At 38.5% G+C, this 16199-nt stretch overlaps 1 protein-coding gene across 1 annotated transcript in view; it reads left to right on the top strand.

Annotated features, from left to right (window-relative positions):
• Positions 1-16199, top strand: part of LOC126176527 (rap guanine nucleotide exchange factor 4) — a 186330-nt gene that overhangs the window by 76114 nt on the left and 94017 nt on the right. Inside the window, exons 9-10 of the mRNA XM_049923683.1 lie at positions 14733-14980; positions 16011-16136. Of these exons, the coding sequence (XP_049779640.1) occupies positions 14733-14980; positions 16011-16136 (374 nt within the window). The remainder of the gene's footprint in view (positions 1-14732; positions 14981-16010; positions 16137-16199) is intronic.

Raw genomic sequence — 16199 nt, 5'->3', positions numbered from 1 at the left:
ATCGAGATAGATAGACCATGAGGGCAGCATGCAACACATGTCAAATTGGCATGAACTTCCTACATGTTTGGATTTGCAAGTGATTAACATTTCATCACATATTAGATAGAGTTCACACCATCTACAGATGTATATAAGGAAAAAAATATGTAGTATGTTTCTCATTCAGAAAGTACATTTGAGTATTAGTTGTTCATGAGAAGATTCTATTATGCCTTGCATAAGAAGGAGAATTGTTTACCTGCATGTGTCAGAATTCAACACCAGCATGATTGTGGTCTATCAAGACCAGTTCATTCTTCAGTTAAGTAGCTGTTTTATTGGCTGGGACTGCCTTAGTTCCATACAAATATGGAATAAGTGGGTTCATAAGGGTCATACACAATGCTGAGCAGGATCTCTTTGGCTCCACTTGACTAGCCCTTTGAAAAAAAATCAATATCTGACAGAATTTTTCTCTGTTACATAAATCTGTGATACCACCTAACTTTCAGCCAGATTTGAACTCATTTTTATTTATGGACTATGCCATTCATGACTGTGGATGTTCACAAGGTTTTCAAGCCCTTGGGAGCAAATTTGCCACAAATATAATTTTTCATTTGTATATTGATATTTTAATATTTTGCAATGCTTCAGTGTGAAGATAAGTTTGCAAACAAATAACTGCAAATGCTAGTAAGAACTATATCATTTATCATTATTTTACAGTTTAATTATGGTATTAGACAAAACATTGTTACTATTTTTTTCTGATACTGTTAACATTAAAAAAATGTTTTATTGTTATTTGAAGTTAACAGCTTTAAGAATATTTTGAATAACTTGAAAACACTGTCATTAACTATTATTTTCAGTAATCCTAAAAGGAGTTAATACTTATGAAAAATACTTAACATATTAAAATTGCATTAAGATCTAAATACAGAAGTTCATAAACAATGTTTTGTCTTGTAAAGCATACTGGAAGCTTTGAGAATAAATAACATGCCTTATATTATGTTTGATTGGTCCCAACTGCGTCACACTTACTTTGCTGTTGAAAGGGTTAACATCATGTGAATCTCTTTGTAGGCGTCGGTTTTAGCAAGACAATGGAACTGTTCTCCAGTATCTATGTTCATTTGGATTTATGTTCCTTCTGGTGATACCGAGCTGTATCTGTGATTGTTGTTGTTGTTGTTGTTGTTGTTGTGGTCTTCAGTCCTGAGACTGGTTTGATGCAGCTCTCCATGCTACTCTATCCTGTGCAAGCTTCTTCATCTCCCAGTACCTACTGCAACCTACATCTTTCTGAATCTGCTTAGTGTATTCATCTCTTGGTCTCCCCCTACAATTTTTACCCTCCACGCTGCCCTCCAATACTAAATTGGTGATCCCTTGATGCCTCAGAACATGTCCTACCAACCGATCCCTTCTTCTGGTCAAGTTGTGCCACAAACTTCTCTTCTCCCCAATCCTATTCAATACTTCCTCATTAGTTATGTGATCTACCCATCTAATCTTCAGCATTCTTCTGTAGCACCACATTTCGAAAGCTTCTATTCTCTTCTTGTCCAAACTATTTACCGTCCATGTTTCGCTTCCATACATGGCTACACTCCATACAAATACTTTAAGAAATGACTTCCTGACACTTAAATCTATACTTGATGTTAACAAATTATTACTAGTTTTACGTTAAGTGAGAATAAAGTCGCATGTTTTGAAAGCAAGAACTAGTTCTTCAAGCTTGTCTTAACAAATAATCCATGACCTGATCGCTGGAATTAAAAAGGTGCAGAACTCCAGACACTGATGCCATTTGCAAATTAAATAAACTATTTTTATAAAATGTGATGATTTGTCTTTTACAATGCAAACACATTTTCATTACAGTGATGCTCACTTACGTGCAATGTCAACGAAAGTAAACATTTTCTACACAGGAAACTTCCTGGCAGATTAAAACCGTGTGCCAGACCAAAACTTGAACTTGGGACCTTTGCCTATTGTGGGCAAGTGGCTCTACCATCTGAGCTACCCAGGCATGACTCATGACCTGCCCTCACAGCTTTAATTCCGCTAGTACCTTGTCTCCTACTTTCCAAACTTCACAGAAGCTCTCCTGTAAACATTGCAGAACTGTAATTCCTGGAGGGAAGGATACTGTGGAGACATGGCTTAGCCATAGCATGGGGGATGTTTCCAGGAGTGCTAGTTCTGCAAAGTTCGCAAGAGAGCTTCTGTGAAGTTTTTAAGGTAGAAGATGAGGTCCTGTTGGAATTAAAGCAGTGAGGATGGGTCGTGAGACATGCTTGGATAGCTCAGATGGTAGAGCACTTGCCTGTGAAAGGCAAAGGTACAGAGTTCAAGTTTCAGTCTGGCACACAGTTTTAATCTGCCAGCAAGTTTCATAACACCACACACTCTGCTGCAGAGTGAAAATTTCTTTCATTTTCTACTCAGTTTACTATGAGAGAATCATTACAGCCTGAAAAGAAAAACATATTGTTTGTTCTGCTGTGCAGGATTGTACAGCCACATCACGCATCATGATCCAAGAAATGGGCTTGTTTTCAGCAAGAGAATTATCCACACAAACAGTATGATAAAGTCTGCAGTTTCACTAACCTACTTACCTTGATGTCAACCACAAAGATAAGCATGCTGACAGATGTGCTCCTAATGAGAGTTCTAAACACAGGAGTGCCATCGTGTCATCTTTTCAGATGAGTGCCAGTTCCATGCATACACCAGCAAAATGAATGTATTCATCTATGGAAGTTCCAAGGAGAACAAGCATTGCCAGATTTCATTTATCATTGTCACATGTTCTCAGCACCTGGTGTAATTGAATGGGTTGCCATGATCACCTCTGGTTCACACAGCTGATAATTTGGACAGCAGCCATTACTTTTCTGAGGTGTTAAAACTGGTGTCTGTGTCTTATTTTTTAGGTGTCAATGGTGTTATCTTACAAAAAGATAACACAAGACTATGTTGCCAGTGCTGTCCTGAACGGCCTAAATATGAAGGTGTTCGACTGTTGCCCTGGCCAGCACATTCTCCAGCTCCCATACTCACTGAAATCATTCTGTCATGGTTTTAGAGAGACTGCCTTGCTACCATCCTCCAGTCACTATGATAGATGACTCCAGGATACAGCTCAAGCAACATCCAAAGATGTACCTGTATCTGTCATCTTAGCTTAGTTCTCAGCCATTGTCACTGCCATGGGTGGCAGCACTGTGTACTGTATAACTCTGTTTTCTGTCATGGAGTTCCCACAATGTCACTGGTGGCCAACTGAGAACAGAGGCTAGTGATATCTGACAGACAGTGTGGCTAACGGCTTCTACTGGTGCACACATAGCTCTGTTGTACTGAATTTGTGATAATAAAGTGTGTGCTTATTCAAAGACAGGTTGTGTTGTTGTACTTTCCACATCCCATCTATAGAATAATACTACATTGGTGACTTACGATGACTCTGTTCATGTTCCTTTTGGGACAACTACGGTTATTGCACAGCTACAATGCTGCTCTCATGTCCCCATTATGCTGCGCATTTCATGCATCTTGACAGCATTTCTTGTGCTATAATACCTGGTGTTACGGATAACATCCTCCAGGCACCTCGAGTTATCAAAAGTGATGTAACACTGTTCTTGACAGTGTTCTGATGGTGAAAAATGATGCTAACGGGGGAGAGCATATGACAACTTACTTTGTGATTTTACAGTCTTACAAACTGGGCTACTTTTGAGCCACACCAATCTGACTGATTCGGTTCACATTTACTCACTTTGGTCAAGGTGTCATCCATGTCTCATGTGATTTTACAGTCTTACAAACTGGGCTACTTTTGAGCCACACCAATCTGACTGATTCGGTTCACATTTACTCACTTTGGTCAAGGTGTCATCCATGTCTCATGTGAATTCATTTGCTCCAGGACTCATCCAGCCAGCTCCCTTCAGCACATCAAGTCACACAACACGTAGAATTAAACTATACAGCTGTTGTTCCTCTGCAGATGTCATCATGATAACCTACTGGACTGGGGGCTCTATCTAAACTGTCAACTTTTTGGCTGGATCAACCAAACTTGTGGTTCACCTTAAGCATTTTTGCTTCAAGTGAAAGTGTTTTTGCTTCAAGTGACATCATCAGAGACAGTGCAAAACATGTCTCACTGCTTAATCAGTTGGGTGAACACATTGATACAGCCAGTGATACTATCCTCAGCCCACCTTCAGACAATCACTATGAGGCTGCTAAAACAATGCTCCTCTGCCACCTCTCCCACTACCCAGAACAACAGTTACACCACAACACCTACAATTAAGATTTAAAGGACAGCACTCTGTCACAACTACGGCATCAGTTATGAACTCAAATAGATTTGCACTCGTGCTCAACCACACACTATGGACATTTTTGGTCATTGCACTTCCCCCACAAGTTCAACTGGACACAGTTGCCCACAAGTAAGAGCCACTAAATGCATGCCTCAATTTTGCGTGTAGCATATTTTCTGTAACTCAAAAGCCTTCTGGATTTCTAGAAGGCTTTTGACACTGCACCACACAAGTGTCTTATAGTGAAACTGTGTGCTTATGGAATATCATCTCAGTTATGTGACTTGATTAGTGACTTCCTGTCAGAGAGGTACAGTTCATAGTAACTGATGGGAAGTCATGGAATAAAACAGAAGTGATTTCTGGCGTTCCCCAAGGTAGTGTTATGGGCCCCTCTGCTGTTCCTTGTATATATAAATGATTTGGGAGACAATCTGAGCAGCCTTCTTAGGTTGTTAGCAGATGATGCTGTCATTTATCAACTAATAAAGTCATCAGACGATCAAAACAAGCTGCAAAACAATTTAGAAAAGATATCTGAATGGTGCAAAAATTGGCAGTTGACCCTAAATAACAAATAGTGTGAGGCCATCCATATGAGTTCTAAAAGAAATCTGTTAAACTTCAGTTACACGATAAAATAGTTAAATATAAAGGCCAGAATGAGATTTTGACTCTGCAACAGTGTGTGTGCTGATATGAAAATTCCTGCCAGATCAAAACTGTGTGCCAGACCGAGACCCGAACTCGGGCAGAAGTAAAGCTGTGAGGGCGGGGTGTGAGTCGTGCTTGAGTAGCTCAGATGGTACAGCACTTGCCCGTGAAAGGCAGAGGTCCCAAGTTTGGCTCTCAGTCTGGCACACAGTTTTAATCTGTCAGGAAGTTTCAAATATAAAGGCCATAAATTCAACTAAATACCAAGGAATTACAATTACTAACAACTTAAACTGGAAGGAACACGCAGAAAGTGTTGTGGGGAAGGCTAACCAAAGACTGTGTTTTATTGGCAGGGCACTTGTCAAACCACCTCCACTAGGACCTTGCCTAGTATGGCAGTGCAGGTCTCCTGCATCATCCCCAATGCTCTGTCAAGGAGTATGGGACTTCATCATCATCACTTAGAAAATGTAACATATCTGCTAAGGAGACTGCCTACCCTACGCTTATCCATCCTTGTTTAGAATACTGCTGCACAGTGTGGGATCCTTACCAGATAGGACTGACTGAGTACATCAAAAAAGTTCAAAGAAGGGCAGCACATTTTGTATTATTGCAAAATATGGGAGAGAGTGTTGCTGAAATGATACAGAATTTGGTCTGGATATTGTTAAAAGAAAGGCGTTTTCCGTTGTGACAAAATCTTCTCACGAAATTCCAACCACCAACTTTCTCCTCCAAATGCAAAAATATTTTGTTGACTCAGACCTACATAGGGAGAAACAATCACCATGATAAAATATGGGGAATCAGAGCTCGTACGGAAAGATATAGGTGTTCATTCTTTCCGCACTCTGTACAAGATTGGATTAAAAGAGAATTGTGAAGGTGGTTTGATGAACCCTCTGCCAGGCACTTAAATGTGATTTGCAGAGTATCCATGTAGATGTAGAAATACCAGCAATGTGTTAATAATGGAGACAAAAATGGCATCAGATGTGACTTCATCTATGTCAGGAGCACAACCAACCTCCTGCCTGCCTGCAACTCAGTTTTTCTCAAGCAAGCTCTTGCCTTTGCAATGCATGTGGTCAGTGTATGACCGAGAACTACTAGAAGTTTATGAAGCAGTGTGTTAATTTTGGCAAGACATTGTAAGGTGCGCTCTGATGCATCACTGACCGCATGCAGTCCAAACCTGTCCAAGGACACCTGCCCCTGACAACTTCAGCATTTAGAATAAGTCACTCAGTTCACTATCACTGTCCATTATATAAAAAGCATGGAAAAAGTCATCTCAGATTAACCCTCACGCATCAGTGCTATGTCATCCCACTTCAACTATGACCAGTTCCTGGAAGTGCAATAGTAATACCAACAGTTACAGGCAGTTCTTTGTGACTTTTACATGAATTTCTGAATCAAACTTTGGCCTATTCAGGGCACAACCCTTTGATCCTCTGTTCCATTTTACAAAAATCAACACACCCCCTTGTTCCTCAATAGTTTCCCCATGTTACCTTCAACCAGTTGCATAGCTTGGCACACCCAGTGTACATCAGACTACATGCCTGGTGACAGACAGTTTCATATGGCCAAATGTGGAAGAGGATTGTAAGCTCTTTAATTCATTCATGCATTCCACACCAAACAAGCAAGGTATCACACCATGCTCAACTACCCCTAGGTCACTTTGAACTCCCAAAACGAGATTTTCAGCATTTTTATGTCAATCTTTTGGGCTCACTACCTATCTCTGATTCTCTCATAGTCATCGGTACATCTTGTTGGTTATCAGTCACATCACTTGATTGGTAGAAGTTCTGGTTATGACATTATGGCCAAGCCCACCACCAAAGCCTTTATCAACAAGTGAATTTTGCAGTTTAATTGTCCAACATCCATAATGACCAACCAATATTGGCAGATTGAGTTGGCACTTTTTCTTGAGTGTGAAAAATGGGCAGCACCCATTGATGTAGAACAACAGTGTACCATCCATAGAGCAATAGACTCATTGAGTGGTGGCATCGAACCTTATGGGCAGGTCTCGTGCGCCACAGCAGACATGGGACAAAGAAACTACATAATCTTGGGAGTGTGTACAGTCCAGAAACATGTCTTTGGAGCTTCACTTGCTGAAATTCCGTATGGCAAAATGCTCTCATTACCTGCTGACCTGATTTCACATGTAAAACATCACATTACTCATCTCTTCATCCCTCCCACTCTTGTTCAATCTGTGCCTGAGGCATTTCTCCACAACACTCTACAAGACTGAGTTTATGGCATTATGTGATGACACAATCTGACCAGCATTACAACCCCCCTCTACTCATGCCTCCACATGGTACTTTCACAGGACAACCATACCTTTGACATACTGTTACATGGGAAACCTACTATGGTGTTTATCAATCACTTTAACCTGGCATGGATTCTGCAAGCTCTACCCATCAATGAACCCTTCCAACCAACCTTCACTATTCTTTGGTTTTCGAAATGCACCTCAATGTTCACAGATTTCTCCCTGAAGATCTTAAAATCAAGTTGTTCAGAAATGATCTCAGTGAGGGGCTGCATTCAAACAACCAGACACAGACAGCTCTGTCACCTGTCACTTCAAGAGAACCTTTAATGTAGCGCACAAAGGCAGTACTGCCACTCTCATCTCTCGCTTCTCTGCTGATGATCTTCTCACCATCACAGCTCCCCAATGTTTCTCTTTGTATCACACATTCTCACCAGCACCATGTGGCCCTGGTTACACCTTTAACACCCCTCCAACACCACCACATACACGTGCTTCAGCTGCACCCACAATGCCTTCAGTTCCCTTCCCCCCTTCCCCTCATTCCCCCTTCCCCTCATCCCCCCTTCCCCTCATTCCCCCCCTTCCCCTCATTCCCCCCCTCCCCCTCATTCCCCCCCTCCCCCTCATTCCCCCTCCCCCTCATTCCCCCTCCCCCTCATTCCCCCCCTCCCCCTCATTCCCCCCCTTCCCCTCATTCCCCCCTTCCCCTCATTCCCACCTTCCCCTCATTCCCACCTTCCCCTCATTCCCACCTTCCCCTCATTCCCACCTTCCCCTCATTCCCACCTTCCCCCTTCCCCCACCCCCTCCCCCTCCCCCTGCAATTTATATAATACTGCAGTTCTAAAGGCCAGCAGTTTTAAATACCTTTTGTACCTTAGAAGAGATACATCAGATCCAAAATGAGGAGATTATTAAGGATGTAAAGCTTGCTTGTCAAAAAACAAATGTACATAATATGTATGTACAGAGAAAAGATATCATAATGTTCCTTCCACAGGTCAGTGATGCTCATGGATGTTGAATAAAGCAAAAAAATCTGGAACATATTCTGATATAAGAATTACTACTAGACATGTCAAAAATGTGCAACTGTATATACACTGAAATGCATAAAATTCACAGGCTGTTGCAGCTGCATGTCATAAAACAGAAAGCAGTTTATAATATTTATTTACATGTATACTTTACTGCACCAAAAATATGTAGAAGTCTTATTTTACATAACACTTGTGTTATTTGATATTGTTAATAAAATATACAGCAGTTGGTTCTAGTAAGATATTCAGTAATGGATTAGAAGGAATAGGCCACTAATAAATCCTTATCAAATTACACTCTCCAACATGAGACTAAGTTTGTCCAGGTACACAGCAGCAACAGTCATAGTTCACTTGAACAGCAGAAGTTGGATAACAGCAACTGATAGCATGTTTGGTGCAGGATGTAGGATGTACAGAAGTACCTGTGACCATCCTGTGATATCAGTGGCCATCCAACTGCAGCTGCCCTCATAGAACGTGGCTGATGTTATGCGTATTGATATGCCCATTTCTTCCATTTGCACATCCAGTGGGATCCTAAAGATCCAACCGTTAAAGAGGAATACTTCAGTTCCATTCCAATTTAATTTCTCTGTAGAATTTTATGATCTACTCAGTGGAAGGTCAAAAATCGTAGTGAATGCCAACAGAGTTAATTGACTTGTTTACATTGACAAGAACTGAGGTAGTGAGATTATATGTTATTTCCTTTGTAGAGAAGACTTCACTAAGCTGATGTTGCAAGATGATTCTCAGGAAACTGGTTTAATATCCTATAATTAGCTACCTTTCCAAAAATTTTGAGAACATGGGAGAGGAGGGAAAGATCTACAATCAGATGTTACTTGCTTATTTCCACATTTGTAAATAGGTAGTGCTATTGCATGTTTCAGTATTTCAGAAAATAAAGCTTCATTCATCAACTAACTACAAGGGAAAAGGGCAAAGGGAGGTGAGTATGGGAGGGGGTGGATGGGGGGAGGGGTCGCACCAGTCGCAAGAGGCTGCTGTTGAAGGCAGTGTGGAGTTTGAGAGTGTCAGGTACCATAATAATCAGAAGACATGTTTTTTCAATGACCTCATGATTATAATGAGCCCCTGCACAGGTATGCCTATGTCCACAGTGCACCAAACAAAATAAAATTATTTTGCACTGTTACATTGTTGTTTCAAGATGGCAGGCCCATACCTATTCCTTTGTTATTGCTTCATCTAAAACAATAATAAATGGTTTTGTCATGCATCCAAGTGAGCAGCAGTAATATAAAATAAACAACAAACGAGGTAAGAAAAAGTTTATGATCCATGCAAGAAAAAAGACTCAAGCGCTTTTGATAGGCAATTTTTTCTCTGTTTATTTTGAGCAACTGTTAGGAACAATTCATTGTTCATTACCAGTAATTTGAATAAAACATCATCTGTCCTATTGCTACCATAATTAATTCATTCATTCATCCATTCAGCCATTGTGCTCTGAGCACCCATCAAGAAGGAGAATCTTTAGGGATGTGAAACCAGTCGAGATGTTTATTACCAAAAGACAATAAAACTGTAGAAACCTAATCTGTGTACTGTATTAACAATAAACTTCAGTATACAGCAAAATGGTATTTATACTTACTTGAACTAAATGTGATTAATTAAGTTAAAAAGAAAGCTGTTACTCTGGAAGGAAAAGTAGATAATTCCATAAGGAAACAGGAAGTGAAAGTATCCAAAATAAGCAAATGCCTTGTGAGGTGACAGGCAGGTTCACCTGATGCTTGTAGGTTTACTGAATGGTGCAGTACGAATCTGGACAAAAAGGGTATAGTCACAAGAAGGTAGTGTGTTGGAGCCATGACATCACAGCATGCAATACCCGAGTCTCTGGAATTTGTGGGGTACACTGACCAAAAAGTAATCTGTGGCTGTCAAAATGTTAATAGGTAAAGTGAGGAGTTACTATGAGTGATTTATCCCAGGCAAGTGGCCATTGCAAGTTGGTGTATGGTGTGACGGAGCCAATTTGGAGGAGACTCAAAGGCCACAAATTATTTCACAGCTGCTGCATGAGGAAAACCAGTACTAATACGTTACATAATAGGTAACTGCACCAAAAATGCACTCTTTAAAGTCAATGAAATAAGATTTACGACTATCGTGGGAACATAATGGTCCCAGTATGAATCCTTACGGCATTCCATGTGTTGTGTTCTCACATACTGAAAATAGTTTTTAAAAAAATCCGACACTTTCTGTCCACAAGACCCTCTGATTTCTGTTATGAAGGTAAGAGTATGCCCATGCAAGAAAGATGTCATAACACTTAATTTGCTGAAGAGAATTTTGCCATCCAAAGTGTGTGGAAAGATAAAAAAAATCCTATCAACAGGATATGTTTTCTGTTCAACACTTCCAGACCCTCATTTGTGTGGTTTTGTATTGCTTTCTCTGTGGACAATATTTTACAAAAACCAAACTGAGAGGGAGTTAACAGGTTTACAGATCTGATTAGCATTTACCTTGCCGTCTATATTCATTTTACATCATATCATTCTTCAAACTGCTTAAATATTGTTGAGAGTACTCTACATTGAATAAAGCTCTCTCTTTCTGGCCTTAGTTACTTTCATCTCAGACAATAACTATGCTTTACCTCAGCTTTGATTATTATTGTTCATTCCCTGTTGTAAAGGAAAACTGGATTCATAGTGCTGTATAAATGTTTTTAGGTAATAACTAAATAGCCCCTCTACTGTGTGTCCTTGCTGAACTTCTTCACGTAGTTCATCGAAAAAATTCTCTCCACATTATGTGGGTGGTCAGCACTTATGATTCTGTGAAACTGTACGTAACATTTCTCAGTTGTAACTGGCTAGTTATTTCTCAGGTGTAACTGACTGATGGAGATGCTCTATTGGTTCCATGAGATGCTTTATTGGTTCCATTTTACCGTCATCTTCTGGCAAACTATTTATTATGGGTCTAACATCTATTTCATGAAACAAAATTTGATTTAAAAATAAATTATCAATTTTTCCTTGCACTATGCCATATTCTTGTTGAGAACATTATTGTCTGACCCAAACCAAAGTTGATATTGTGTTACTTGAAGTGTCCTCTGTCAGTATTACCCAAGATGAAATCAATATTAAAATCTCCACAGTCAATAATTTCCAGTTATTTCTACTAAGTCTTATTATACTGTTGCTACATTCTTTATGAAGTGTAAAACATTTCTTATTAAAACTATCGACTTGCATATTTCTGTTACTAAAGTCCAGCACTGAAAGAGCTTTTGAATTTAGTACTCCTTAGTCTTTGGCCTGAAACCTAATTTAACTTTTTTCAATAATAACGACCACCCGTTACTATCTTGTATCCTCCTAAATGAATCAGTTTAATTTCTCCGACTTCTCAGTTATATTCTCCTACGTGTAGCACGTCTGTATATGTTTAGATTAGATTAGATTAATACTTGTTCCATAGATCATGAAAACGACACTTCGTAATGATGTGGAACGTGTCAGGTTAATAAAAGATGTCTGTACAAGATATTACATTACACAAAATATTGCATGACACTAATGTTTAAGTTGGTATTTTTCCCTCCCTTAATTTATATCTAAAAATTCAGCCAATGAGTAGGAGGAGTTGTCATTTAGAAATTCTTTTAATTTATTTTTAAATGTTGGTTGGCTTTCTGTCAGGCTTTTGATGTTGTTTGGTAGGTGACCAAAGACTTTTGTGGCAGCATAATTTACCCATTTCTGTGCCAAAGTCAGATTTATCCCTGCATAGTGAAGATCATCCTTTCTCCTGGTGTTATAGCTATGCACACTGCTATTACTTTTGAACTGGGTTGGATTATTAACAACAAATTTCATAAGTGAATATATATACTGTGAGGTTACTGTGAGGATCCCTAGATCATTAAATAGATGTCTGCAGGATGACCGTGGGTGGGCTCCAGCAATTATTCTGATTACACGTTTTTGAGCAATGAATACTTTTCTACTCAACGATGAATTACCCCAGAATATGATGCCATGCGAAAGCAGTGAATGAAAGTAGGCATAGTAAGCTAATTTACTGAGATTCTTATCACCAAAATTTGCAATAACCCTAATAGCATATGTAGCTGAACTCAGACGTTTCAGCAGACCATCAATGTGTTGCTTCCAGTTTAACCTCTCATCAATGGACACACCTAAAAATTTTGAAAATTCTACCTTAGCTACAGACTTCTGTTCAAAGTCTATATTTATTACTGGAGTTGTGCCATTTACTGTACGGAACTGTATATACTGTTTTTTATCTAAATTTAAAGAGAGTCCGTTTGCTGAGAACCACTTAATAATTTTGTGAAAAACATCATTTACAATTACATCACTTAGTTCTTGGTTTTTGGATGTTATTACTATACTTGTATCATCAGCAAAAAGAACTAACTTTGCATCTTCATCAATGTGGAATGGTAAGTCGTTAATGTATATCAAGAACAGTAAAGGACCTAAGACCGAACCCTGTGGGACCCCGTACTTGATAGCCCCCCAGTTTGAGGAATCAGCTGTTGTTTTAATGTTACATGAACCACTTATTTCAACTTTCTGAATTCTTCCATTTAAGTATGAATTAAACCATTTGTGCACTGTCCCCCTCAAACCATAATGATTTAACTTATCTAAAAGAATTCCATGATTTACACAATCAAAGGCCTTTGAGAGATCACAAAAAATACCAATGGGTGATGTCCGGTTATTCGAAGCATTTAATATTTGACCAGTGAAAGCGTATATAGCATTTTCTGTTGAAAAGCCTTTCTGAAAACCAAACTGACATTTTGTTAGTACTTTATTTTTACATATATGGGAGGCCACTCTTGAATACATTACTTTCTCAAAAATTTTTGATAGAGCTGTCAGAAGAGAGATTGGGAGATAGTTGTTGACATCCGACGTATCCCCCTTTTTATGCAATGGTTTTACAATGGCATATTTCAGTCTATCGGGGAAAACACCCTGCTCCAAGGACCTATTACATACGTGGCTGAGAATCCTACTTATCTGTGGGAACAGGCTTTAAGTACCTTGCTGGAAATGCCATCAATTCCGTAAGAGCTTTTACTTTTCAGTGAATTTATTATTTTACTGATTTCAGAGGGAGAGGTTGGTGGAAATACAGTTGTTTCAAACTGCACGAGTATGGCCTCTTCTATTAGTAGCCTTGCCTCTTCTAGTGAAGATCTAGATCCTATTTTCTCCACAACATTTAAAAAATGATTATTGAAAATATTTTCAATTTCTGATTGTCATTCAGTTTTATGGCACTAAAGTCTTCCTGTGCTCTTGGTTGCCCTGTTTCCCTTTCAATAATATTCCAAATTGCTTTAATTTTATTATCAGAGTTACTGATCTCAGACATGATACACATGCTTCTGGATTTTTTAATAACTTTTCTTAGTACCGAACAATAGTTTTTATAATATTGAACAATTTCAGGGTCAGTACTCCCTCTTGCTGTTAGATACAGTTCTCTTTTACGGTGGCAAGACATCTTTATTCCTTTAGTTAGCCAAGGTTTTTTATATGTTTTCTTGGAATTATGTTTAACTATTTTCTTGAGAAAACATTTTTTCAAATACCCTTAAAAATGTATCGTGAAATAAGTTATATTTCAAGTTTGCATCAGGTTCCTTATACACTTCATCCCAGTCTAGCTGCTGTAGGCTTTCCCTAAAGTTTGCAATATTTACATTGTTAATCGAACGCACTGCTTTGAAATTCTGATTTGATATACTGCATGGAGCTATATCATGTGCTGTAACTAGATATTTCAGTTTCCCCCATCTGAGAAATAAGTATCATTGAACAGTCTTTCCATGTTTTGATTCAAAAGTCCTCATTTATAATGACTGTTAAGCATTGTGCCGTACAAACTATTCACACAAGCTTATTAATTTTAATTTTCCTTAAGTAGCAGAACAAATACAAAAATGAAAAAAGTCTTGATAGTACACTTGAGTACACCTGCTAATGCTAATGTTGCAGTGTTTTATCTTTTGAGCTGAGATCGTCTGCGATATTAAATGTGGTTGTTAGAATTTGCTGTGTTTGCTGTTGTGTAGTCATTTTCTTTAATAACAAAATTGTGCTACTCCCTGACAGATTTTGCAGGTGTTTTTCGTCATATAGTGTTATTTATATTCTTACAATAATTTATTTTGGACTTAATATGAATGTTTTTTGATTATGAGGATTGTGTAACACAATCTTTCTTGTTATACTTCTCACTAGTTCTTCACCCAGGGAATCTAACTGCTGCACACATATATGTTGACTTCCCTACAATATGACTAAAAAAGAATTTAATTACGGGTATTTTCTTTTGCAGTTATCTTCAGAGTATACTGTGCAGATCACACATATTGTACTCTGAGGTTTCCTGTATGTACTACAGCTGAAACCATAAAATTATGTGCTGCAGACAAGTTAAAAATCAGGCATGATGACCTTGTTCTTGTTGAAGTAAAGTCATCTGGGGAGAGAGTTATTTTTCGTGATAATGACATCAGTATACCAACAGGCTTAAGCCTTAATGGGAGAATTTTTGTTTCGCCTAAGGATCACATCGATGCTTTGGTGAGAATTAAATCTTGAAGGTACAATGTAATCATAAATTTTCATATTTGTACACTGCACATGAAAAAGTTTAAAACTGTTGTCAGATTTTAAGTAATTTATGTGATATTGTCGAAATCGTTATTCATTACTGTTCTGGGAACATGACATTAGAAGACAAACCAGTAAGTATACTTATATTTACTGAATTTTATAAACGGTTATACAGTAGAAAATTAAAAATTCTAAGTAAGATTTGTCTTCCAGCACTACAGCCTGACTGGATTGATCTTGGTGGTGATGGAAGCATGAAAGAGGTGTAGGGGGATGGGAGGGGGGGACCAGATAGTGCTAGCAATAATAGTGCCACTCCAGAAATTGCCACTGGGGAGGTACCCAATACCTTTGGGTAGAGATAGAAGTTTGTTAGGGGAAACATTAAGAAGATGATATAGAGTGAATTTGGTGAACATATGAAAGAGAAAGAAACAAGGAAGGAAAAATTACAGTGAGTTACTGAGGAGTAGTAAATGAGGAGTATGAGACTACCTTGGGAAGAAACTGCTACTAATAGTATTTCTACATCTAATTGTGCTTGTTTCTCACTGCAAACCTAGTCTTGACTTATAATAACTTATTTGATGTTATTCTTCCTTCTTCAATTAACTATTCTTTCATTTAATTTCTTCTTCCTCTCTACCATTTTTCCAGTAATTAGGTTCCCCATATTTACGATCATAACTCCACTCTGACATCCTATTATCCTTTCTGTGACTTCTGAGATCTCACATTTTCAAATCTTAAGAACAGTACTAACAGTCAGTTTTTCACTTTCATTCTGTCCAAGATCCTTTGGTGATCAGTATTCTTAAAGCCATAATGTCTGTTTCTATCCAACCCTTTCCTCTAGGAGAAAAAGCCTCTTGATTTGAATAATAGACCTTACGCATCTTTCTATGTATTTCCATTTGTTATTGTTTGGTGGATAGATGGTTCTTATTCATAGAATAAGTTAAAATTAGTAATACTTTTTTGTATAAACCTTTTGCAGACATGCTTAGCAGAACAGGAAAGTCACACAGAGGGAATGGATGTAGACTTGGAATTGTTCAGTACAAAAGAACTGGCCTATCATATGACACTCTTTGACTGGGATCTATTTTGGTGTGTCCATGAGGTATGGATTTGTTTACTGTAATGACGTAATTACCCATGGTTAATACATATAACTGACAGTACT

Source organism: Schistocerca cancellata, chromosome 3 (genome assembly GCF_023864275.1).
Source record: "Schistocerca cancellata isolate TAMUIC-IGC-003103 chromosome 3, iqSchCanc2.1, whole genome shotgun sequence".
Classification (NCBI taxonomy): domain Eukaryota; kingdom Metazoa; phylum Arthropoda; class Insecta; order Orthoptera; family Acrididae; genus Schistocerca; species Schistocerca cancellata.
This window is presented reverse-complemented; position numbering and strand designations above follow the sequence as displayed.